Source organism: Mustela nivalis (assembly GCF_964662115.1).
Source record: "Mustela nivalis genome assembly, chromosome: 1".
In the NCBI taxonomy this organism is placed as follows: domain Eukaryota; kingdom Metazoa; phylum Chordata; class Mammalia; order Carnivora; family Mustelidae; genus Mustela; species Mustela nivalis.
Window position 1 is genome coordinate 190,779,263 of NC_139020.1, and position 24,275 is coordinate 190,803,537.

General features: G+C 38.5%; 1 protein-coding gene across 7 annotated transcripts in view; it reads left to right on the top strand.

Annotated features, from left to right (window-relative positions):
• DNAH12 (dynein axonemal heavy chain 12) overlaps nucleotides 1–24,275 on the top strand; it is a 228,390-nt gene that overhangs the window by 72,632 nt on the left and 131,483 nt on the right. For all 7 annotated transcript variants that reach the window (XM_082738549.1, XM_082738550.1, XM_082738545.1 and 4 more), the window contains 6 exons: nucleotides 297–453; nucleotides 697–869; nucleotides 18,413–18,565; nucleotides 18,813–19,052; nucleotides 19,381–19,626; nucleotides 19,968–20,087. In XM_082738549.1, coding sequence (XP_082594675.1) covers nucleotides 297–453; nucleotides 697–869; nucleotides 18,413–18,565; nucleotides 18,813–19,052; nucleotides 19,381–19,626; nucleotides 19,968–20,087 — 1,089 coding nt within the window. The remainder of the gene's footprint in view (nucleotides 1–296; nucleotides 454–696; nucleotides 870–18,412; nucleotides 18,566–18,812; nucleotides 19,053–19,380; nucleotides 19,627–19,967; nucleotides 20,088–24,275) is intronic.

Sequence of the window (24,275 nt, forward strand, 5' to 3'; positions counted from 1 at the left end):
TAGCCCAAAGCAATTTTTTTGTATACATATAGCATTCTTTTCTACTGCTATGTTTCTTAGTTACCTTATCTATTTTTGTAAAGGCAGTCTTCCCATCTGCTTATACATCTAGCATTAAAATTATAGTTATTTGGAAACTTGTTCTGAGTATTTTATGAAGATTAGACAAACTCATTCTGTTCTAGAATTCATTTCTATATCAAGATATCAAGTCAGAATTGTTTTGTAAAAGAGTATATAAAATATGTATTTTAGATACTATACACCATAAGTTTAATTGCTTTTTTATTTTGTAGGCATTAAAGAAATACTATAAGGAACTTCAGAATCAACTAAATGATATTGTAGAGCTGGTAAGGGGAAAACTGTCGAAGCAGACCAGGATTACTCTGGGAGCTTTGGTTACAATTGATGTCCATGCCAGAGATGTGGTCATGGACATGATTGAAATGGGTATGTAACTCTTCTCTGTAATGTTAAAGATAAAATATTAATAGCTTCTAGAAACCAAGTTTTATACTATATGTTGTTTTCACTCTCAAGAGAATTTAATTTACATGATTCTGTCTATAAATTAGAAAGCAAATTATTTTAATATCTGCTGTTACAAAAAATGATAGGATACCTATTTTTCAAATTATTTTTCCATTTCAGGATTATGTGTCTTGTTTTCTTGTTTTACCTTATTCTTTCTAGGTGTCTCCCATGATACAGATTTTCAGTGGCTTGCTCAGCTTCGATATTATTGGGAATTTGAAAATGCTCGAGTTCGTATCATTAATTGCAATGTAAAATATGCTTATGAGTATCTTGGTAACTCACCTCGACTTGTCATTACACCTTTAACTGACAGGTGTTACAGAACACTGGTATGCATTTAAATTATTTTGATTCATACATTAAAATTACTTTTTCATTTGTGTCATACTTTTTTTAAAAAGAGATTTTATTTATTTATTTGACTGAGAGAGACACAGTGAGAGAGGGAACACAGGCAGGGGGAGTGGGAGAGGGAGAAGCAGGCTTCCCGCTGAGCAGGGAGCCTGTTGCAGGGCTCAATCCCAGGACCCGGGATCATGACCTGAGCTGAAGGCAGATGCTTAATGACTGAGCCACCCAGGTGCCCCTGTTGTCATACTTTCTTATCCAAATTTAACATGGCTATCCTCATTTTATTCTCTTTAAAAAAATTTTTTGTTAATATATAATGTATTATATGTTTCAGGATTACAGCTCTGTGATTCATCAGTCTTACACAATTCACAGCATTCACCATAGCACATACCCTCCCCAGTGTCTATCACCTAGCCACCCCCATCCCTCCCACAATCCACCCCCCGCACTGCACTCCAGCAACCCTTCCACTCCAGCAACCCTCAGTTTTGTTCCTGAAATTATGGGTTTCTTATGGTTTGTCTCCCTCTCTGGTTTCATCTTGTTTCATTTTGCCCCTCCCTTCCCCTATGATCTTCTGTCTTGTTTCTCAAATTCCTCATATCAGTGAGATCATATGATAATTGTTTTTCTCTGATTGATTTATTTCACTTAGCATAATACCCTCTAATTCCAACCACATCATTGCAAATGGCAAGATTTCATTTTTTTTTGAAGGCTACAAAATATTCGACTGTATATGTACACCACATCGTCTTTATCCATTCATCTGTTGATGGACATGTAGGCTCTTTCCATAGTTTGGCTATTGTGGACGTTGCTGCTATAAACATGTAGATGCCCATGCCCCTTTCGATTCCCACATTTGTATCTTTGGTGTAAATACCCAGTTGTGCAATTGCTGGGTCATAGGGTAGCTCTATTTTCAACTTCCTCCATACTGTTTTCCAAAGTGGCTGCACCAGCTTGCATTCCCACTAACAGTGAAGGAGGGTGCCCCTTTCTCCGCATCCTCGCCAATACCTGTCATTTCCCGACTTGTTAATTTTAGCCATTGTGACTGGCGTGAGGTGATATTTCATTGTGATTTTGATTTGTATTTCCCTGATGCTGAATGATGTTGTGAGCACTTTTTCATGCGTCTGTTGGCCATTTGGATGTCTTCTTTGCAGAAATGTCTGATCATGTCCTCTACCCATTTCATGAATGGATTATTTGTTCTTAGAGTGTTGAGTTTGATAAGTTCTTTATAGATTTTGTATACTAGCCTTTTATCTGATAAGACATTTTCAAATATCTTCTCCCATTCTGTTGGTTGTCTTTTGGTTTTGTTGATTGTTTCCTTTGCTGTGCAAAAGCTTTTGATCTTGATGAAGTCCCAATAGTTCATTTTTGCCCTTGCTTCCCTTATCTTTGGCAATGTTTCTAGGAAGAAGTTGCTGTGGTTGAGGCCAAAAGAGGTTGCTGCCTATGTTCTCCTCAAGGATATTGATGGATTCCTATCTCACACTGAGGTCTTTCATCCATTTTGAGACTATTTTTGTGTGTGGTACAGGAAATGGTCCAGTTTCATTCTTCTGCATGTGGCTGTCCAATTTTCCCAACACTATTTGTTGAAGAGACTGTCTTTTTTCCACTGGGCATTATTTCCTGCTTCATTGAAGATTAGTTGACCATAAAGTTGAGGGTCCATTTCTGGGCTCTCTATTCTGTTCCATCGATCTATGTGTCTGTTTTTTTGCCAGAATCATACTGTCTTGATGATGACAGCTTTGTAATAGAGCTTAAAGTATGGAATTGTGATGTACCCAGCTTTGGTTTTCTTTTTCAACATTCCTCTGGCTATGTGAGGTCTTATCTGGTTCCATACAAATTTTAGGACTATTTGTTCCGTTTCTTTAAAAAAGTTGAGGATATTTTGATAGGGATTGCATTAAATGTGTAGATTGCTCTAGGTAGTATGGACATTTTCACAATATTTGTCTTCCAATCCATGAGCATGGAACGTTTCTCCATTTCTTTGTGTCTTACTCAATTTCTTTCATGAGTATTCTATAGTTTTCTGAGAACAGATCCTTTACCTCTTTGGTTATATTTATTCCTAAGTGTCTTATGATTTTGGATGCAATTATAAATGGGTTCAACTCCTTAATTTCTCTTTGTTCTGTCTTGCTGTTTGTGTATAGAAATGCAACTGATATCTTTGCATTGATTTTATATCCTGACAATTTACTCAATGCTTTTGTGAGTTCTAGCAGTTTTGGGGTAGAATCTTTTGGGTTTTCCACATAAAGTATGATATCATCTGCAAAGAATGAGAGTTTGACTTTTTCTTTTTTTTTTAAGATTTTATGTATTTGATAGACAGAGACCACAAATAGGCAGAGAGGCAGGCAGAGAGAGAGAGGAGGAAGTAGGCTCCCTGCAGAGCAGAGAGCCCAATGTGGGGCTCGATCCTAGGACCCTGGGATCATGACCTGAGCTGAAGGCTGAGGCTTTAACCCACTGAGCTACCCAGGCACTCAAGAGTTTTTCTTTGCTGATTTGGATATCTTTTATTTTTTTGTTGTTGTTGTCTGATTGCTGAGGCTAGGACTTCTAGTACTATGGTGAATAGCATTTGTGATAGTAGGCATCACTGCCATGTTCCTGATCTTAAGGGAAGAGCTCTCAGTTTTTCCCCATTGAGAATGATATTCACTGTGGGATTTCATTGATGGCTTTGATGATATTGAGGTATGTACACTCTATGCCTACACTGTGAAGAGTTTTGATCAAGAAAGGATGCTGTACTTTGTCAAATGCTTTTTCAGCATCAACAGAGAGTATCATATGGTTTTTATTCTTTCTTTTATGAATGTATTGTATCACATTGATTGATTTATGGATGTTGAACCAAACTTGCTGCTCAGGAGTAAATCCCACTTGGTTGTGGTGAATTATTTTTTTAATGTACTGTTGGATCCTATTGGCTAGTGTTTTAGTGAGAATTTTTGCATCCATGTTCATCAGGGATATTGGTCTGTGATTCTCCTTTTTGATGAAGTCTTTGGTTTGGGGATCAAGGTAATGCTGGCCTCATAGAATGAGTTTGGAAGTTTTACTTCCATTTCTATTTTTTGGAACAGTTTCAAAATAGTAATTAATTCTTCTTTAAATGTTTGGTAGAATTACCCCTGGGAAGCCATCTGACTCTGGGCTCTTGTTTGTTGGGAGATTTCTGATTACTGCTTCAATTTCCTTACTGGTTATGGGTCTGTTCATGTTTTCTATTTCTTCCTGGTTCAGTTTTGGTAGTTTATATGTCTCTAGGAATCTATCCATTCCAGATTGTCTAATTTGCTGGCATATTGTTGCTCATAATAAATTCTTTTTTTTTAAGATTTTATTTATTTATTTAACAGACAGAGATCACAAGTAGGCAGAGAGGCAGGCAGAGAGAGAGGGAAGCAGGCTCCCTGCTGAGCAGAGAGCCCAATACGGGGCTCGATCCCAGGACCCTGAGATCATGACCTGAGCCGAAGGCAGCGGCTTAATCCACTGAGCCAACCCGGGCGCCCTCATAATAAATTCTTATAATTGTTTGTATTTCTTCGGTATTGGTTGTGATCTCTCCTCTTTCATTCATGATTTTATTAATTTGGGTTCTTTCTCTTTTCTCTTTGATAAGTCTGGCTAAGGGTTTATCAATCTTATTAATTCATTCAAGGAACCAGCTTCTACGTCTGTTGATCTGTTCTCTTGTTCTTTTGGTTTCTTTTTCATTGGTTCCTATTCTGACCTTTATTATTTCTCTACTCCTGCTGGGTTTAGGCTTTCTTTGCTGTGCTTTCTCCAGCTCCTTTAGTAAGGTGTAGGGTTAGGTTGTATATTTAAGACCTTTCTTGTTTCTTGACAAAGACTTATATTGCTATCTCCTTCCTTCTGAGGACCACCTTTGCTCCATCCTGAAGATTTTGAACAGTTGTGTTTTCATTTTCACGATTTTTAAAAATTCTTCTTTAACTTCCTGGTTGACCTATTCATTCTTTAGTAGGATGCTCTTTAGCCTCTATGTATTTGAGTTCTTTCCAACTTTCCTCTTGTGATTGAGTTCCAGTTTCAAAGCATTGTGATCTTAAAATATGCAGGGAATGACCCAATCTTTTGGTACTGGTTGAGACCTGATTTGTGACCCAGAAATTGATCTATTCTGGAGAATGTTCCATGTGCACTAGAGAAGAATGTGTATTCTGTAGTTTTGGGATGGAATGTTCTAAATATATCTGTGATGTCCATCTGGTCCAGTGTGTCATTTAAGGCCTTTATTTCCTTGTTGATCTTTTGCTTAGGTGATCTGTCCATTTCAGTAGGGGGGGTATTAAAGTCCCCTACTATTATTGTATTATTGTCAATGTGTTTCTTTGATTTTATTATTAATTTGTTTATATAATTGGCTGCTCCATGTTAGGGGCATAAATATTTAAAATTTTTAGCTCTTCTCATTGGACAGACCCTTTATGTATGATATAGTGTCCTTCTTCATCTCTTATTATAGTCTTTGGTTTAAAATCTAATTTGTTGGGGTGCCTGCGTGGCTCCATCATTAAGCATCTACCTTGGCTCAGGTCATGATTGAGGTCATGATCCCAGGGTCCTGGGAGTGAGCCCTGCATTGGGCTCTCTGCTCAGTGGGGAGCCTGCTTCTCCCTCTCCCACTCCCCCTATTTGTGTTCCCTCTCTTGCTGTGTCTGTCTCTGTGAAGTAAATAAAATCTTTTTAAAAAATCTAATTTGTCTGATATAAAGATTGCCACCTCAGCTTTCTTTTGATGTCCATCAGTCTGGTAAATGTTTTTTCACCCCCTCACTTTAAATCTGGAGGTGTCTTTGGGTGTAAAATGAGTCTCCTGCAGACAGCATATCAGTGGGTCTTGTTTATTTGGTTTTTTTTTTGTTTGTTTGTTTGTTTTTTTTAATTTTTATTTTTTATAAACATATATTTTTATCCCCGGGGGTACAGGTCTGTGAATCACCAGGTTTACACACTTCACAGCACTCACCAAAGCACATACCCTCCCCAATGTCCATAATCCCACCCCCTTCTCCCAAACCCCCTCCCCCCAGCAACCCTCAGTTTGTTTTGTGAGATTAAGAGTCACTTATGGTTTGTCTCCCTCCCAATCCCATCTTGTTTCATTGATTCTTCTCCTACCCACTTAAGCCTCCATGTTGCATCACCACTTCCTCATATCAGGGAGATCATATGATAGTTGTCTTTCTCTGCTTGACTTATTTCGCTAAGCATGATACGCTCTAGTTCCATCCATGTTGTCGCAAATGGCAAGACTTCATTTCTTTTGATGGCTGCATAGTATTCCATTGTGTATATATACCACATCTTCTTGATCCATTCATCTGTGGATGGACATCTAGGTTCTTTCCATAGTTTGGCTATTGTGGACATTGCTGCTATAAACATTCGGGTGCATGTGCCCCTTTGGATCACTACATTTGTATCTTTAGGGTAAATACCCAATAGTGCAATTGCTGGGTCATAGGGCAGTTCTATTTTCAACATTTTGAGGAACCTCCATGCTGTTTTCCAGAGTGGCTGCACCAGCTTGCATTCCCACCAACAGTGTAGGAGGGTTCCCCTTTCTCCACATCCTCGCCAGCATCTGTCATTTCCTGACTTGTTGATTTTAGCCATTCTGACTGGTGTGAGGTGATATCGCATTGTGGTTTTGATTTGTATTTCCCTGATGCCGAGTGATATGGAGCACTTTTTCATGTGTCTGTTGGCCATCTGGATGTCTTCTTTGCAGAAATGTCTGTTCATGTCCTCTGCCCATTTCTTGATTGGATTATTTGTTCTTTGGGTGTTGAGTTTGCTAAGTTCTTTATAGATTCTGGACACTAGTCCTTTATCTGATATGTCGTTTGCAAATATCTTCTCCCATTCTGTCAGTTGTCTTTTGATTTTGTTAACTGTTTCCTTTGCTGTGCAAAAGCTTTTGATCTTGATGAAATCCCAATAGTTCATTTTTTCCCTTGCTTCCCTTGCCTTTTGCGTTGTTCCTAGGAAGATGTTGCTGCGGCAGAGGTCGAAGAGGTTGCTGCCTGTGTTCTCCTCAAGGATTTTGATGGATTCCTTTCGCACATTGAGGTCCTTCATCCATTTTGAGTCTATTTTTGTGTGTGGTGTAAGGAAATGGTCCAATTTCATTTTTCTACATGTGGCTGTCCAATTTTCCCAGCACCATTTATTGAAGAGGCTGTCTTTTTTCCATTGGACATTCTTTCCTGCTTTGTCGAAGATGAGTTGACCATAGATTTGAGGGTCTATTTCTGGGCTCTCTATTCTGTTCCATTGATCTATGTGTCTGTTTTTGTGCCAGTACCATGCTGTCTTGATGATGACAGCTTTGTAATAGAGCTTGAAGTCTGGAATTGTGATGCCACCAACGTTGGCTTTCTTTTTCAATATCCCTTTGGCTATTCGAGGTCTTTTCTGGTTCCATATAAATTTTAGCATTATTTGTTCCATTTCTTTGAAAAAGATGGATGGTACTTTGATAGGAATTGCATTAAATGTGTAGATTGCTTTAGGTAGCATAGACATTTTCACAATATTTATTCTTCCAATCCAGGAGCATGGAACATTTTTCCATTTCTTTGTGTCTTCCTCAATTTCTTTCATGAGTACTTTATAGTTTTCTGAGTATAGATTCTGTGTCTCTTTGGTTAGGTTTATTCCTAGGTATCTTATGGTTTTGGATGCAATTGTAAATGGGATTGACTCCTTAATATCTCTTTCTTCTGTCTTGCTGTTGGTGTAGAGAAATGCAACTGATTTCTGTGCATTGATTTTATATCCTGACACTTTACTGAATTCCTGTATAAGTTCTAGCAGTTTTGGAGTGGAGTCTTTTGGGTTTTCCACATATAGTATCATATCATCTGCGAAGAGTGATAATTTGACTTCTTCTTTGCCGATTTGGATGCCTTTAATTTCCTTTTGTTGTCTGACTGCTGAGGCTAGGACCTCTAGTACTATGTTGAATAGCAGTGGTGATAATGGACATCCCTGCCGTGTTCCTGACCTTAGTGGAAAAGCTTTCAGTTTTTCTCCATTGAGAATGATATTTGCGGTGGGTTTTTCATAGATGGCTTTGATGATATTGAGGTATGTGCCCTCTATCCCTACACTTTGAAGAGTTTTGATCAGGAAGGGATGCTGTACTTTGTCAAATGCTTTTTCAGCATCTATTGAAAGTATCATATGGTTCTTGTTCTTTCTTTTATTGATGTGTTGTATCACATTGACTGATTTGCGGATGTTGAACCAACCTTGCAGCCCTGGAATAAATCCCACTTGGTCATGGTGAATAATCTTTTTAATGTATTGTTGAATCCTATTGGCTAGTATTTTGTTGAGTATTTTCGCATCTGTGTTCATCAAGGATATCGGTCTATAGCTCTCTTTTTTGGTGGGATCCTTGTCTGGTTTTGGGATCAAGGTGATGCTTGCCTCATAAAATGAGTTTGGAAGTTTTCCTTCCATTTCTATTTTTTGGAACAGTTTCAGGAGAATAGGAATTAGTTCTTCTTTAAATGTTTGGTAGAATTCCCCCGGGAAGCCATCTGGCCCTGGGCTTTTGTTTGTTTGGAGATTTTTAATGACTGTTTCAATCTCCTTACTGGTTATGGGTCTGTTCAGGCTTTCTATTTCTTCCTGGTTCAGTTGTGGTAGTTTATATGTTTCTAGGAATGCATCCATTTCTTCCAGATTGTCAAATTTATTGCCGTAGAGTTGCTCATAGTATGTTCTTATAATAGTTTGTATTTCTTTGGTGTTAGTTGTGATCTCTCCTCTTTCATTCATGATTTTATTTATTTGGGTCCTTTCTCTTTTCTTTTTGATAAGTCGGGCCAGGGGTTTATCAATTTTATTAATTCTTTCAAAGAACCAGCTCCTAGTTTCGTTGATTTGTTCTATTGTTTTTTTGGTTTCTATTTCATTGATTTCTGCTCTGATCTTTATGATTTCTCTTCTCCTGCTGGGCTTAGGGTTTCTTTCTTGTTCTTTCTCCAGCTCCTTTAGGTGTAGGGTTAGGTTGTGTACCTGAGACCTTTCTTGTTTCTTGAGAAAGGCTTGTACCGCTATATATTTTCCTCTCAGGACTGCCTTTATTGTGTCCCACAGATTTTGAACTGTTGTATTTTCATTATCATTTGTTTCCATGATTTTTTTCAATTCTTCTTTAATTTCCCGGTTGACCCATTCATTCTTTAGAAGGATACTGTTTAGTCTCCATGTATTTGGGTTCTTTCCAAACTTCCTTTTGTGGTTGAGTTCTAGCTTTAGAGCATTGTGGTCTGAAAATATGCAGGGAATGATCCCAATCTTTTGATACCGGTTGAGTCCTGATTTAGGACCGAGGATGTGATCTATTCTGGAGAATGTTCCATGTGCACTAGAGAAGAATGTGTATTCTGTTGCTTTGGGATGAAATGTTCTGAATATATCTGTGATGTCCATCTGGTCCAGTGTGTCGTTTAAGGCCTTTATTTCCTTGCTGATCTTTTGCTTGGATGACCTGTCCATTTCAGTGAGGGGAGTGTTAAAGTCCCCTACTATTATTGTATTGTTGTTGATGTGTTTCTTTGATTTTGTTATTAATTGGTTTATATAGTTGGCTGCTCCCACGTTGGGGGCATAGATATTTAAAATTGTTAAATCTTCTTGTTGGACAGACCCTTTGAGTATGATATAGTGTCCTTCCTCATCTCTTATTATAGTCTTTGGCTTAAAATCTAATTGATCTGATATAAGGATTGCCACTCCTGCTTTCTTCTGATGTCCATTAGCATGGTAAATTCTTTTCCACCCCCTCACTTTAAATCTGGAGGTGTCTTCGGGCTTAAAATGAGTTTCTTGGAGGCAACATATAGATGGGTTTTGTTTTTTTATCCATTCTGATACCCTGTGTCTTTTGACAGGGGCATTTAGCCCATTCACATTCAGGGTAACTATTGAGAGATATGAATTTAGTGCCATTGTATTTCTGTAAGGTGACTGTTATTGTATATGGTCTCTGTTCCTTTCTGATCTACCACTTGTAGGCTCTCTCTTTGCTTAGAGGACCCCTTTCAATATTTCCTGTAGAGCTGGTTTGGTATTTGCAAATTCTTTCAGTTTTTGTTTGTCCTGGAAGCTTTTAATCTCTCCTTCTATTTTCAATGATAGCCTAGCTGGATATAGTATTCTTGGCTGCATGTTTTTCTCGTTTAGTGCTCTGTAAATATCATGCCAGCTCTTTCTGGCCTGCCAGGTCTCTGTGGATAAGTCAGCTGCCAATCTAATATTTTTACCATTGTATGTTACAGACTTTTTTTCCCGGGCTGCTTTCAGGATTTTCTCTTTGTCACTGAGACTTGTAAATTTTACTATTAGGTGACGGGGTGTGGGCCTATTCTTATTGATTTTGAGGGGCGTTCTCTGAACCTCCTGAATTTTGATGCTCGTTCCCTTTGCCATATTGGGGAAATTCTCCCCAATAATTCTCTCCAGTATACCTTCTGCTCCCCTCTCTCTTTCTTCTTCTTCTGGAATCCCAATTATTCTAATGTTGTTTCGTCTTATGGTGTCACTTAATTCTCGAATTCTCCCCTCGTGGTCCAGTAGCTGTTTGTCCCTCTTTTGCTCAGCTTCTTTATTCTCTGTCATTTGGTCTTCTATATCACTAATTCTTTCTTCTGCCTCATTTATCCTAGCAGTTAGAGCCTCCATTTTTGATTGCACCTCATTAATAGCTTTTTTGATTTCAACTTGGTTAGATTTTAGTTCTTTTATTTCTCCAGAAAGGGCTTTTATATCTCTCGAGAGGGTTTCTCTAATATCTTCCATGCCTTTTTCGAGCCCGGCTAGAACCTTGAGAATTGTCATTCTGAACTCTAGATCTGACATATTACCGATGTCTGTATTGATTAGGTCCCTAGCCTTCGGTACTGCCTCTTGTTCTTTTTTTTGCGTTGAATTTTTACGTCTTGTCATTTTGGCCAGATAAGAGTAAATGAAGGGGCAAGTAAAATACTAAAAGGGTGGCTACAACCCTAGAAAAATATGCTTTAACTAAATTAGAAGAGATCCAAAATCGTGAGTGGGGAGAAAGGGGATAAAAAGAGGTTCAAAAAGAAAGAAAGAAAAAAAAAAGAAAAAAAAATTTTTTTAAAAAAGAAAACACCTTTCAGAAAGCGGTTGTTTTTCTGTTTCCAGAATTGCTGTTCTTCTTCTCTTCGGTCTGCCGATTGATTTTCAGGTGTTTGCAATCTTTAGATAAGCTATCTAGCTGATCTTCGGCTAGCTGAAGCAGTCTCAGCTTGCTACTTCTCCGCCATCTTGACTCCTCCCCAAGGTGTATTAAAATTTGAAGGCTAACTACTAAAAGAATAGACCATTTTTTATGCTGAAAGATCACCCATATGTCTATTCAGATCCTGACTTTCTTCATGCTTTTCTTTTAGGCTGAGTCCTTGACCCCGTACCCTGTGCTTGAACCCCTTCCTTGTTGGGATCTTCCTTGTTGTTTATTTGTTTTAATCAAATCTGATACCCTTTGTCTTTTGATTGGGACATTTACCCCATTTATATTCAGGCTAACTTTTGAAAGATTTTAATTTAGTGGTACTGTATTGCCTGTAAGGTGTCACTGTATATTGTCTTTGTTCCCTTCTGGTCTATGTTACTTTTAGGCTTTCTCTTTGCTTAGAGGACCCCTTTCAATATTTCCTGGAGGATTGGTTTGGTGTTTGCAAATTCTTTTAGTTTCTGTTTGTCCTGGAAGCTTTTTATCTCCTTCTATTTTCAATGACAGGCTAACAGGATATAGTATTCTTGGCTGCAAATTTTCTTGTTTAGTGCTCTGAATATATCATGTTAGTCCTTTCTGGCTTGCCAGGTCTCTGTGGATAGGTTTGCTGCCAATCTCATGTTGTAGATTACAGATCTCTTGTCCACAAGCAGCTTGCTTTCAGGATTTTTTCTTTGTCTCTGAGACTTGTAAGTTTTACTATTGATGATGAGGTGTTGACCTATTTTTTATTGATTTTGACCGGTGGTTCTCTGTGCCTCCTGGATTTTGATGCCCATTTCCTTTCCCAAATTAGGGAAGTTCTCTCCTATAATTGCTCCATTATACCTTCTGCCCCTCTCTTTCTTCTCTTTCTGGGATCCCAATTATTCTTATATTGTTTTGTCTTATGGTATCACTTATTTCTAAATTTTCCTCTCATGATCCAGTAGCTGTTTATCTCTCTCCCTCTCTCTCTCAGCTTCTTTATTCTCTATCACTTGGTCTTCTATGTCACTAATTCTCTCTTCTACCTCATTTATCCAGAAGTAAGAGCCTCCATTTTTTATTGCACCTCATTAATAGCCTTTTGGCTTTTGACTTGGTTAGATTTTAGTTCTTTTATTTCTTCAGAAAGAGATTCTCTAGTAACTTCAATGCTTTTTTCAAGCCCTGTTAGTGTCTTTATAATTGTCATTCTGAACTCTATTCCCAACATCTTACTAATGTCCATATTGGTTAGGTCCCTGACAATCCGTTCTGCCTCTTTCCCCCCACCCTTTTTTGGGAGGTTAGTTTTTTCATTTTGTCATTTTTGTCCAGAGAAGAACAGATGAATGAGAGAACAAAATGCTAAAAGGGTAACAACAACCCATAAAAATATACACTAAACAAAGAAGAGACCCAAAACTGGGGGTGGGGGGGGGGAGAAAGGGAAAAAAAGGAAAGAAAAAGAAAAAAGAATATGATCAGGCTGGTGTATAGAACAGAGCTACACACTAGATTTTGGATGTATTTTGGTCTGTTAGAAGAAACTACTTCCCAAAATTTTAAAGAAAGAAAAACTTATATATATATATACATATATATTTTTTTAAAAAGCGTAAATGTGAAGAAAGGATGGAATATGATTGTAGAGATGAAAATTTTAAAAGATTTTTAAAAAGGAATTGATAAGTTGGTTGAAAAAAGAAAGAAAAAATTTAAACTTTTTTTTTTAAGATTTTATTTATTTGACAGATAGAGATCACAAGTAGGCTGAGAGGCAGGCAGAGAGAGAGGAGAAAGCAGCCTCCCTGTTGAGCAGAGAGCCAGACATAGGGCCCGATCCCAGGACCCTGGAATCATGACCCAAGCTGAAGGCAGAGGCCTTAACCACTGAGCCACCCAGGCACCCCCAGAAAGGAAAAAATTAAAAAAAAAAAAAAAAGGAAAGGAGAGAACGTGATCAGGTGGGACACTAGAACAAAGCTATATACTAGATTTTGGTCTTTTTAAAGAAACTGTATCCTGGGATGCCTGAGTGGCTTAGTGGGTTAAAGCCTTTGTCTTTGGTTCAGGTCATTATCCCAGGGTCCTGGGATCGAGCCCCACATTGCGCTCTCTGCTCAGCAGGTGAGCCTGCTTCCTCCTCTCTCTCTGCCTACTTGTGATTTCTGTCTGGCAAATAAATAAATAAAGTCTTTAAAAAAAATAAACTGTATCCTAAAATCTTAAAGAAAGAAAAACTTCTGTATATACACAAAAAGTAAGGTTAAATAAAATGAAGGGTAGAACCCGACTGTAAAAATGAAAATTAAATAAGATTTTTAAAAAGGAATTGATAAGATGTTAGTTAAAACAGGAAAGAAGAAAATTTTTTTAAAAAATAGAAAAAAAAATAAAATTAAAAAATTAACTTTGAAAGACTGAAGAATCATGGGGAAAAAGCCATGTGTGCTGTATTCCCCCAGCACTGGTGTTTTCAATTCTCATTTATCAGTAGACTTGGTCTTGGCTGGATGGTATTGCTAATCTTCTGGGGGGTGTGGGGGCCTGTTGCAGTGATTCTCCCATGTCTTTGCCTGTGGTGGAATTGCACTGCCCTTGCCAGAGGCCAGGCTAATCAATCTGCTTGGGTTTGCTCTCACTAGCTTTTGTTCGGTGAATGCTTTCTTTATAGCTCTGGAAGACAGGAATGAAAATGGTGGCCTCCCAATCTCCGGCCAGGAGGGTCCAAGAGCTTGGGGCACCACTCCTCAGTTTTCCCTCAGAGAAAAGCAGTCAATCACTCCTGTCTCCCTGGTCTCTGGCTGCACTCCATGCTCACCTGGCTTGTGACCAAGCATTTCTATATCTGGCTCATGGCCCTATTTAGAGTCTCCAAACCAAGCCAAATCCTGTGGCAGGCTCCCACACCCCTCCTCTGGGGGAGTATAGGGAGTCTCCCTGAATCTGCCTCTTGTGGTGGTCCCTGCTCAAAGATTAGTGGCCTGACTCTGCCTCAGATCATGGATTATGGCAACCCCAAGCTGTGAGCCTCCTCCTCAGCTCCGTCTCTGCAGCTGGCTTTACCGCTCCAATACCTGGGAGCTCTGCCACCCTCAGACCCCTGGTCTTTCTGTGACCCCGCAGGTCCTGAGGCCATACCATCCCCATGAAGGTGCCACCGCCACCCCAATCCCACTGAGCTGCTGGGGTGATGTCTCTCAGCAGAGCAGACTTCTAAAAGTTCCAATTTTGTGCTCTGCTGCTATATCACTTGCTGGGAGCTGGCACCTGGGTGGTTCAGTTGGTGAGCCACTCAACCATCTATTGGTCTATCTTCCTCCTGTGGTCTATCTTCCCATATACCATCTTGGATTCACTTCTCCCGTGGTCGGTCTGCCACATGGTCTATCTTCCCATATATCATCTTGGATTCACTTCTCCACATGTTCTGTCTTCCAGAAAGTGGTCACTTTTCATTCATAGAATTGCTGCTATTCTTTGATCTCTTGTTGAGTTTGTAGATATTCAGAATGGTTTGATAACTATCTACCTGAATTCCTGGGGTCAGACGAAATTCAGGTCTCCTACTCATCTGCCACCTTGCTCTTCCCCCTCCTCATTTTATTGTCTTATCTGTAATAGTTGAATAGAGCTATCCCTTCCTGGTCCCCAAATCCCTTTATATGAAATTATAGTAATGTATATTTATTTCTGGATCCTTTTGTAGAATACAAGAATGTTTGGGTACCAATGCTTGAAAATTACAAGTCACTCCCATTAGGGATAATTAGAAAAAGAAGGTATTAGAGATTTAAAGAGAAAACCGAAGTTTCAGAAAATGGTATCAGTTTTTGCAGTGGAGTTCTGGGAGACATGAAAGGAAGATGAGAAAAGTCCATCTGAGCCTTGGAACTCCAAGTTAGTTCTGCTGAAAGGAGGGAGAGAGCTGAAAATGTAGGGGGTGATACTAAGCTTGTTGAGCTATGGAAGATAAAGCTATGACTATATAAAACAAAAACCACCTGAGTATAAGGTTGCCAGATAAAATATGTGGCTCTCAGGTAAATTTGAAATTCAGATAAATGATGAATAATTTGTTAGTGTAAGTATGTTCCAAATATTGCACATGACATACTTATATTAACCAATTATTGTTTATCTGAAATCCAAAATTTTTAAAAAATGTATTTATTTATTTGTCTTAAAAATATATTTATTTATTTGTCAGAGAGAGAGAGCACGCAAATAGGCGGAGCAGCAGGCACAGAGAGAGGCAAGTGGAGGGAGAAGTAGGCTCCCTGCTGAGCATGAGCAAGGAGCCTGATGTGGGACTTGATACCAGGATCCTGGGATCATGACCTGAGTTGAAGGCAGACACTTAACTGATTGAGCCACCCAGGCATCCCCTGAAATCCAAAAATTTTTTAAAAGATTTTATTTATCCATTTGAGAGAGAGAGTGAGAGAGAGCATGAGAGAGGAGAAGGTCAGAGGGAGAAGCAGACTCCCTGTGGAGCTGGGAGCCCAATGTAGGACTCGATTCTGGCACTCTGGGATCATGACCTGAGCCAAAGGCAGTGGCTCAACCAACTGAGCCACCCAGGTGCCTAGAAATTAAAATTTACCTGGGCATTCTGTATTTTTATTTGCTAAATCTGGTAACACTACCTGGGAATTGAGGAGAAGCATCAAGAAATACCAATCCACCTGTGCTGAGTAAGTAAAATTCAAGTGTCCTTGAGTCCTCTAGAAGCAGAGACAGAATGAGAATTCTTGGTCAAATGATTTACTGGGGAATGTCCTCAGTAAAAACCTGTAGGAAAGTGAGGAAAATAGGTGGGGATAGCTAAATAAAGATGTAGTTTCAACAGAAGTATAGGCTTAGCCTGGTCCCATGGGGAGCTTTGGAGCATGAAATGCATCCTGGGTGTACCCCACTTTAAGGCAAATGGGCCTGGCTTTTATATCTCTTTATGGTCATTGACTATCAGTCACACCTGGGGCTAGAGGTATGAAAATTAAGGAAGGGAAACCTCACTAAAATGGAGTTGAGAGGCCAGAAGGAGAAGCTCTCAAGGCCTACTACCACTCCTTGTGCAAAACCAACAGGAAGAGAGGTACTTTCATTCATGACAGGAAGAAGTATATACTTGACTTCCCAGACAGGATTAAGGACTTTCTTCTTAAGGAAGAGTCCAGCCAATGAAAGACTGTCACAAATCAGCCAATAAAAAGCTACTACACTTGGAATTCCCAGTTTCTTCCAATGGGCTTCTTGTTTATAATGGTCCCTCCCATCGTTCCCTTTCCTCTATAAAGGAGCATTCCTCTCCTGCATTCTCTGGACTTGCCCATGGTTTGATAGTAGCTTTCATGGTGTGAATTGCAATGGTCTTCCATTCCTGAGTAAACTGTTTTTGCTGGTAAGATAACTGATGGTTTTAACAGTAACAAGGGTGTGAGTATGCTTTCAGGTGTTTGTGGATAAAATATCTCCTATTTTAAGATTTTATTATTTATTTGACAGAGAGAGAGAGAGGGAACAGAGGGGAGTGTGGGGGGGGGGGGAACCAGACTCCTTGATGGGGGGAGCCCAATGTGGGGCTCAGTCCCAGGATCCTGGGATCATGACCTGAGCTGAAGGCAAATGCTTAACAACTGAGTCACCCAGGTGACATGGGTAAGGTAGCTCCTATTAGTAGAGGGAAATTCTTAGGAGGAAAAAAAAAACAGTTGTGAGCTATTTGTAGCTGATACAGCAATTGAGGGATGGGTACAATGGCCAATAAAAAGTGTCAGTGCATCTAGGATAACATGTTTCACCAAAACTTCCACTTTCTCAAGAAGCTGCCAGAGAGCAGGGACCATGTCTGTCTTGTTCTCTACTCTAGGGGTGAACAAGTACACAGTCCCTAAATATTTGTTGTGTAAATGAATCTCAAGCCTCTGTGTCCTATACGGGGCCTCAGAAAAATTAGAAGCTGTGAATACTTGTGGAAGCTTAGAGCTTTGAGTTGTAAGATCAGAATCTCACTAAACACTTGTCTAGAACACTATGCACTGACAAAAATTCCGTTGTCTGCAATAAAGGGAACCCATTTGTAAGTATTTTGGGAGAACCTGAGGTTTCCAGCAGTCAAGTTAATGGGCATTAATAGTATAGCATTTATTATAAACTTGGGTATATATATTATAAAGAAAGGTAAAATATTGACACTGCTTTTAATAAACTTATTTTAGTAAATGTAAAATAAGATATGTTAATCAAAATTTATTTTATTATTAAATTGTTTTTAATAGACTTTTTTTAGAGCAGCTTTAAGTTCATGGCAAAATTAAGCAGAAATTAATTAAGCTCCATAGATGGGAGCTCCCATCTATGCCTTACCTGTACCATATGTACAACTTTGGTCTCTTAACCTGATTTTTTCTAAAAGGAGTTAATTTTCACACTTAACACTAGTTCTCTTGAAACAAACTCCACAGTTGGAGTTGACTATAATTTATATGCTTCTAAAAATTTCCAGCCACTGTTCTAGTTGTTAAGGAGACACAGGAAGAATTCAGAAACTCCTGACCTTGCTCTCAAGCAGCTTAAAGACCAATTGAGAGAGAAAAAAAATAGTGTACAGAATCAACTGCAATGCAAGGTAGAAAGTGATCATTCCTGGAGGAGAACTACAGAACAGTGTTGTAGGAATGGAGAGCATACCATGAGTGGAGTGCAATAGCCAGGTGAATTATGGACCAAGTTGTGTAAATAGGTCATCTGTTTTTCTTCCAACTGATGGACCTCTATTTACAACACTCATTTGCAGGTGTTGGCCCTTGGCATCTAGCCATGGAGATTGTCATTAATGGTCTCCACAACTATCTCTAGTCAAAGCCTTCTGACCCAATGTTAATACCTCAAGGCTAGATTCTCTTTTGTTTGTAAAGGCAAATGGGATACCCATGAGGTATTATAATATAAGGTGATTTTGATACATTTTTCTTGTGCAGCTGGAGAAGTGGATGCTAAAAATTAACTGAACAATCTAGTTGTATTACTGCCCCTTTGAAGCTACAAATAAGACTAAATCAATTTTGTAAGCAATGGTCTATCATAGGTTTTCTGTTCTTTTTTTTTTTTTTTCAGTTAATCATGGATTTCTTTTTCTTTTCTTTTCTTTTTGTTTAAGCATGAATTTCTTTTCACATACATTTTTCTTTTCAGATAGGTGCCTTCTATTTGAACCTCGGAGGAGCCCCAGAGGGACCAGCAGGGACAGGAAAAACTGAAACGACCAAGGACTTGGCTAAAGCTCTTGCTGTCCAGTGTGTGGTGTTCAACTGTTCAGATGGGCTAGATTATCTAGCAATGGGAAAGGTACAAAGTTGCATATTAATGTTATAAATTTACAGCTGGATCCAACGGGATAAACTGAAACAAACTCAAGTTTAAACATTATCTGAATGTTTATGTGTTCCTTGAACCTCAGTTTTAGGGGTAAAGACATTGTTTTTATACTTGGGGGATTACTGGGTTTCATTTTCAGTTTTGACTTAAAAGATTCAATATTTAACAAATGATGCTCCTTCGTGAGAAAACTCCATTGCTTTTGTCTTGTTCTTAGTTTTTTAAAGGATTGGCCTCTTCTGGTGCTTGGGCTTGCTTTGATGAATTTAATCGGATTGAGTTGGAAGTGTTGTCAGTGGTAGCTCAACAGATCCTTTGCATTCAGAGAGCCATTCAACAGAAACTGGAAGTGTTTGTTTTTGAAGGAACAGAACTGAAGCTCAATCCAAACTGTTTTGTAGCCATTACCATGAATCCTGGCTACGCGGGACGTTCTGAATTGCCAGACAATCTTAAGGTAATATTTTATAAGAGTGTAATTTTAATCAAATGTAACAGCACAATCCACTCAGAGTGGTATTATTTTCTCACATGTATTTGTGAATCTCCCTTTTACCTTTGCCATCCCTCATAAGGTAAACCTCTAAAAACTTTTTTAGGTTTTTAACACCTATTAAAGTATATGAAACCGTGCTATTGAAAAAAAAATCACAGAATTAATGAAAAGGTGCTCCTTTAGGGGAATAAACTTGAATATCATCGCATTCTCTTGGGAGGCTTGTGGTTAGCTTTTAAAAACGGTTTCCCTTATATAAATAATATATTTTATTCATTATATACTCCAGGTTCTTTTTAGAACAGTAGCCATGATGGTTCCAAACTATGCCCTCATAGCAGAAATCTCCCTCTACTCCTATGGATTTCTGAATGCGAAACCTCTGTCTGTGAAGATAGTGATGACCTACAGGCTTTGCTCAGAGCAGCTCTCTTCACAGTTTCATTATGACTATGGAATGCGAGCAGTAAAAGCAGTTTTAGTGGCTGCTGGAAACCTAAAACTAAAATTTCCAAATGAAAATGAAGATATACTAGTAAGTATTAAATATATGTGTTGTGAAAGCTTTAGTATGAGATTGTTTTTTAATTAAAAAGAATTTTTTTTTAAGGAAAGTTCATTGGGAGCTATAACGAGGCAAGTAAGAGAGCTGTTGGCTTTGAACCTTTTTATGTGAGGTTGAAATAGTACTTTTGGGGTGATGTTATTCATTATACTTTATGTGAATCCAAGGACCTTCTGGCTTGATAATCATAGTGTTGGCATTTTAGTATGGGGATTCCATAGAGCAATGTGAGAGGAACTTTGACTTTTAGTGGTGGGGAGGGGAGGGAATATGGGCAGGTAACTTATGTTGCACTCTTTGGATGATTTTAGCTTCTTCGATCAATTAAAGATGTGAATGAACCAAAGTTTCTATCACATGATATACCCTTATTTAATGGAATAACTAGTGACCTATTTCCTGGTATTAAACTTCCTGAAGCTGACTATCATGTAAGTAAATCTGTGAGAATGACTTATTCAATTGTTTTAAATGATGGAAATTATTCTATTTGGAGGATAAACCCCTATTTTGGCCACTTTCATTAATGAGCATGAGTAAATTCTAGTATCTTCTGTTATATGATACCAATGTTAATAAGACTCAGTTTAAAAATAATGTTCTTTCTGAGAGAATGAGTACTTTTAAAAAAAGATTTTATTTATTTGACAGAGAGCACAAGTAAATTTAAATTACAAACAAAACAATCTTGAGATGGATGACATGTGGCTGAAATTAAATGTTATTTTGTGGCTATTTCTATGGTAAAATGTACAGTGAATACTTTTTGAGTTCAGCATGTACTGATTTTTTTCCATCTAATAATTCAATTCTTCCACCCGATCTCTCTATTGATATTGCTGTGAAAATTTCAGTTTGTTTGAGCCATTATATATCATTAAGGCATCACTTGCTTAAAAGCAACATTTACTTTTTTTAGCCTTTTTTTTTTTTAAGCTTCAAACTCAAACGCTAGTATACATCCTATGGCAGTATCAGATTAATGTGATTCTAGGGTGTTTTCCAAAACCAGCAACCAGTTTTCTTCTCTGGACACCAACTGGATGTTCAACAGTTCAATTCTGACACAAACTACAGGTAGTTATTGTCAGACTCCATAGATTAAAGTCTCAGTCCTATAATACTGCCCCTCACTTCAGTCAGTCTCAAGTTCTGGGCCACCTGTGTTTCTGATTGGCTGGGGTTTCCATAACCTCCCCACCCAACTTTGGTAATTCACTAGAATAGCTCACAGAAATCAGGAACACAGGTACTTATGTTTACCAGTTTATTATAAAGGATACAACCTGGGGCTGGAGGAGGGGGGGTAGCCTGGCTGGCTCACTGGTACAACATAGGTATTCTTGACCTCAGGGTGGTTGTTGGTTCAAGACCCACATTGGGTGTGGATCCTACTTTTAAAAAAATAAAAAGTAAGATATAAAGGATACAACTTGGGAGGAACCAAATGGAAGAGAAGTATAAGGTAAGGTAGGTATGGGGGGGGCGGTGGCAGTATACTTCAGAGTATGTCAATCTCCCTGCGCCTCAATGCGCTTACCAAATCAGAAGCGCTCTGAATCTCGTTGTTCAGGAGTTTTTACGGAGCTCTGTCTTCCGCCCTTTCCCTTCCTCCTCCACCCCAGTGCATCACCAAAGGCTGATAAGTAGGGCTGAAAGTTCCAACCCTCTCATCACTGAGTCTTTCTTGAGACTGGCCCCATCCTGAGGCTATCCCCACAAACTTGGGTGTGATTGACAAGGGCTCATTTTTTTCCCATTTTATTTTATTTCCTTTCAGTGTTCCAAAATTCATTGTTTATGCACCACTCCCCGTGCTCCATGCAATACGTGCCCTCCATAATACCCACCACCAGGCTCATTAAGAATAACAAAGATACTCCTATCACTTAGGAAATTTTAAGGGTTCTAGGGCCCTGTGCCAGGGACTGGGAATAAAGACCATATATATTTCTATATTATACCCCAGGTAATTAGCAAGATGATTCAAGATATGCTAATAGGATTTTTAAAAATTTAACATTTTCATGGAGAATTCTTATCCTATGAATATAGCAATCAATCGATGGATTCCCAGCTTCCAGTTTGAAAACTACTGCTAGGAGTCAATGCTACGAGGTGCATAGCCAAGTGACTCACTGCACCTGCAGATGAGCCAAGGGGAGCCAGGGTCATTGGGAAAAACCTATGTCCTATTGCTTTTTATATGTACAGTATTTCTTTGATTTTCCTTTACTCACTTCTTTTGGTTTCAGATAGTGTTTATTTCTCCATTCTCTTCTTTGTTAGATTTTTAGTACCTCAGTGGTCACTCCACAGGTTGTAATATACATCCTTGACTTCCTACAATTTAAGTTTGTATTTCATCATTTCAGAAACAACATAAAATCTTTAAGAGGTATAATTTTATTATGCACTTACCCCTGCCCATTGTACTATTGTCATCATGTATTTTATTTCTACATATTATAAACCACAACCAGTGTTATTTTTTTTTATTTTAGTATTTGAAAAAAGTCCTTTCTGTTTACTTTTCTAGTGTTTTTAATTTTTTCTAGCAGAAATATGCTTTCATCTGAGATCTTTTTCCTTCAACAGAAAGAACTTCCTTTGGTATTTCTTATGTGCATGTGGGTCTTTCAGCAACTAATTCTGTTAGCTTTTCTTTGTTTGAAATGTCTTTATTTAGCCTTCATTTCTAAGGAATTTTTTCACTAAATACAGAAATCTAGATTGGCAGGGGTCTGCCCCTCTTTCTTCATTGTTTTAAAGATGTTATTCTGTTAACTCCTGGCTCTCCTTGTTATGGCTGGAAGTCAGGTATTTTTCTTATTTATGTGTATCTGATTTTAGAGTGTGTTTTCTTTCCAGCTCTCTTAATATTTTTCTTTGCTGTGTGCCTTGTGTTGGTTTTTTTTGGTATTTATCTTGCTTGGATTTGTTGGACTTCTTGAATCTATGAATTGATGGCTTTAGGAAATTCTCAGTAATTATCTCAAGATATTTCTTCTCTTTTTTGTCTTCCTTTTCCTTCTGGGACACCAATTAAATGGGTGTTAGATCATTTTGTTGCAGGTTTGCAGGATTCTTGTCTGATTGGGGCTGAAGAATGAATCTCATAGACACAAAAGGGTGAAAGTTTATTAAGTGAAGGTGAGAAGAGAAAGACAAAAGCTCTCTAGGGTGAGAGAGGTCCCAAATGGGTTGCCACAGAGGGCTTTCTGCGGCAGTCTTTTATTGAGAACTGACTGGGAAGCTTGTGCCATCTTGTTTTGTTCCCTTATCTCTTGCTCAGCTCTGTCTCAGTCTCCACCTGCCAGGAGTAGTTTCAGAGCCTAGTCAGGGGAGTCAGGGACCACCTGTCTCTCCTGCCTATACCTAAACAGTACCTGGAGGCAGAAAGAGCTCTACTGGGATTGTGAGGTGTGACTGATTGTATCTTTTTTGATTAGTGGGGGTTAAGGATAGCACAAGTCTCCAAGGAATCTGGAAACAAGGTTTTCAGGACCCCGAGGGGCTAGCTGCTGCTAAGGTAAAGTTGCTTTTAAACATGAAGGCACTGAGCTGCCACAAGCTCCTTGAGGAAGGTCACACTCTGCATGTTTCAGGTATCAGCGGGCTGCAAACTGTAGAGAAATTTTTAAGTTACATTTCTTTTGCCATTGTTTTCCCCTGTCAATTTTATATTGCCTCACACATCTTTTACGTTCTGTTTTTGTTTATTGTTTTGATTTTCTGTGCTGTAGTTTGGATACATTTTATTAGCCTGTCTTTAAGATCAGTGATTTTTTTTTTGTTTTATTCAGTCCACTGATAAACCTACCCAATGAATTATTAATTTCATATATTTTTTTCCATTTTAGTATGTCCAGTCAGGTTTCATTAAAACCACATTTTTCTTTGCTTGAATTCATCTTTTCTTTTTTTTTTTTTTTTTTTAAGATTTCATTTATTTGACAGATCACAAGTAGGCAGAGAGGCAGGCAGAGAGAAAGGGTGGAAGCAGGCTCCCTGCTAAGTAGGGAGCATGTTGCGGGGCTCCATCCCAGGATCCTGAGATCATGACCTGAGCTGAAGGCAGAGGCTTAACAGGTTAACACTGAGCCACCCAGGAGCCCCTGATTTCATCTTTTCATGTTTTCCATCATATTGTCTATTTTTCTCTTAAACATTTATAGAAGTTATTTTTATTGTTTTGCCAATTATGACTTCTAGGCCATCAGAAGTTTGTTTTTCTTCTCTTGATCTTCAGCTTTTTCATCTCATGACTTGCAAAGTTTGATTTTATGTTAAGAATTGTGTAAAAACAATTGTAGAGGCTACAGTATTATTTTCCCTGAGAAAAAGTATGTTTTTCCTTTGTCAGGTAGCTAGACTGATGATCAGTTCAGTTGGGTTCAAGTAGAGTTTTGTGGTAGCACTGTCGAACTTTAGTTTAGTTCTGGTTTTCAAGTTTTCAGAGTGAAAATTGTTCTGTATTGTAGGGCCATTCCTCTAGCAGCATTTTGGGGTTTAAGCATCCTAAGGTTAGGGACTGTCTGTGTGCCTTTCTAGCTAAGCCTTTGATTTCTTGTGTCACCTCATACTCAGCAAAAACAAGGCAGTGGGTAAATCAGATT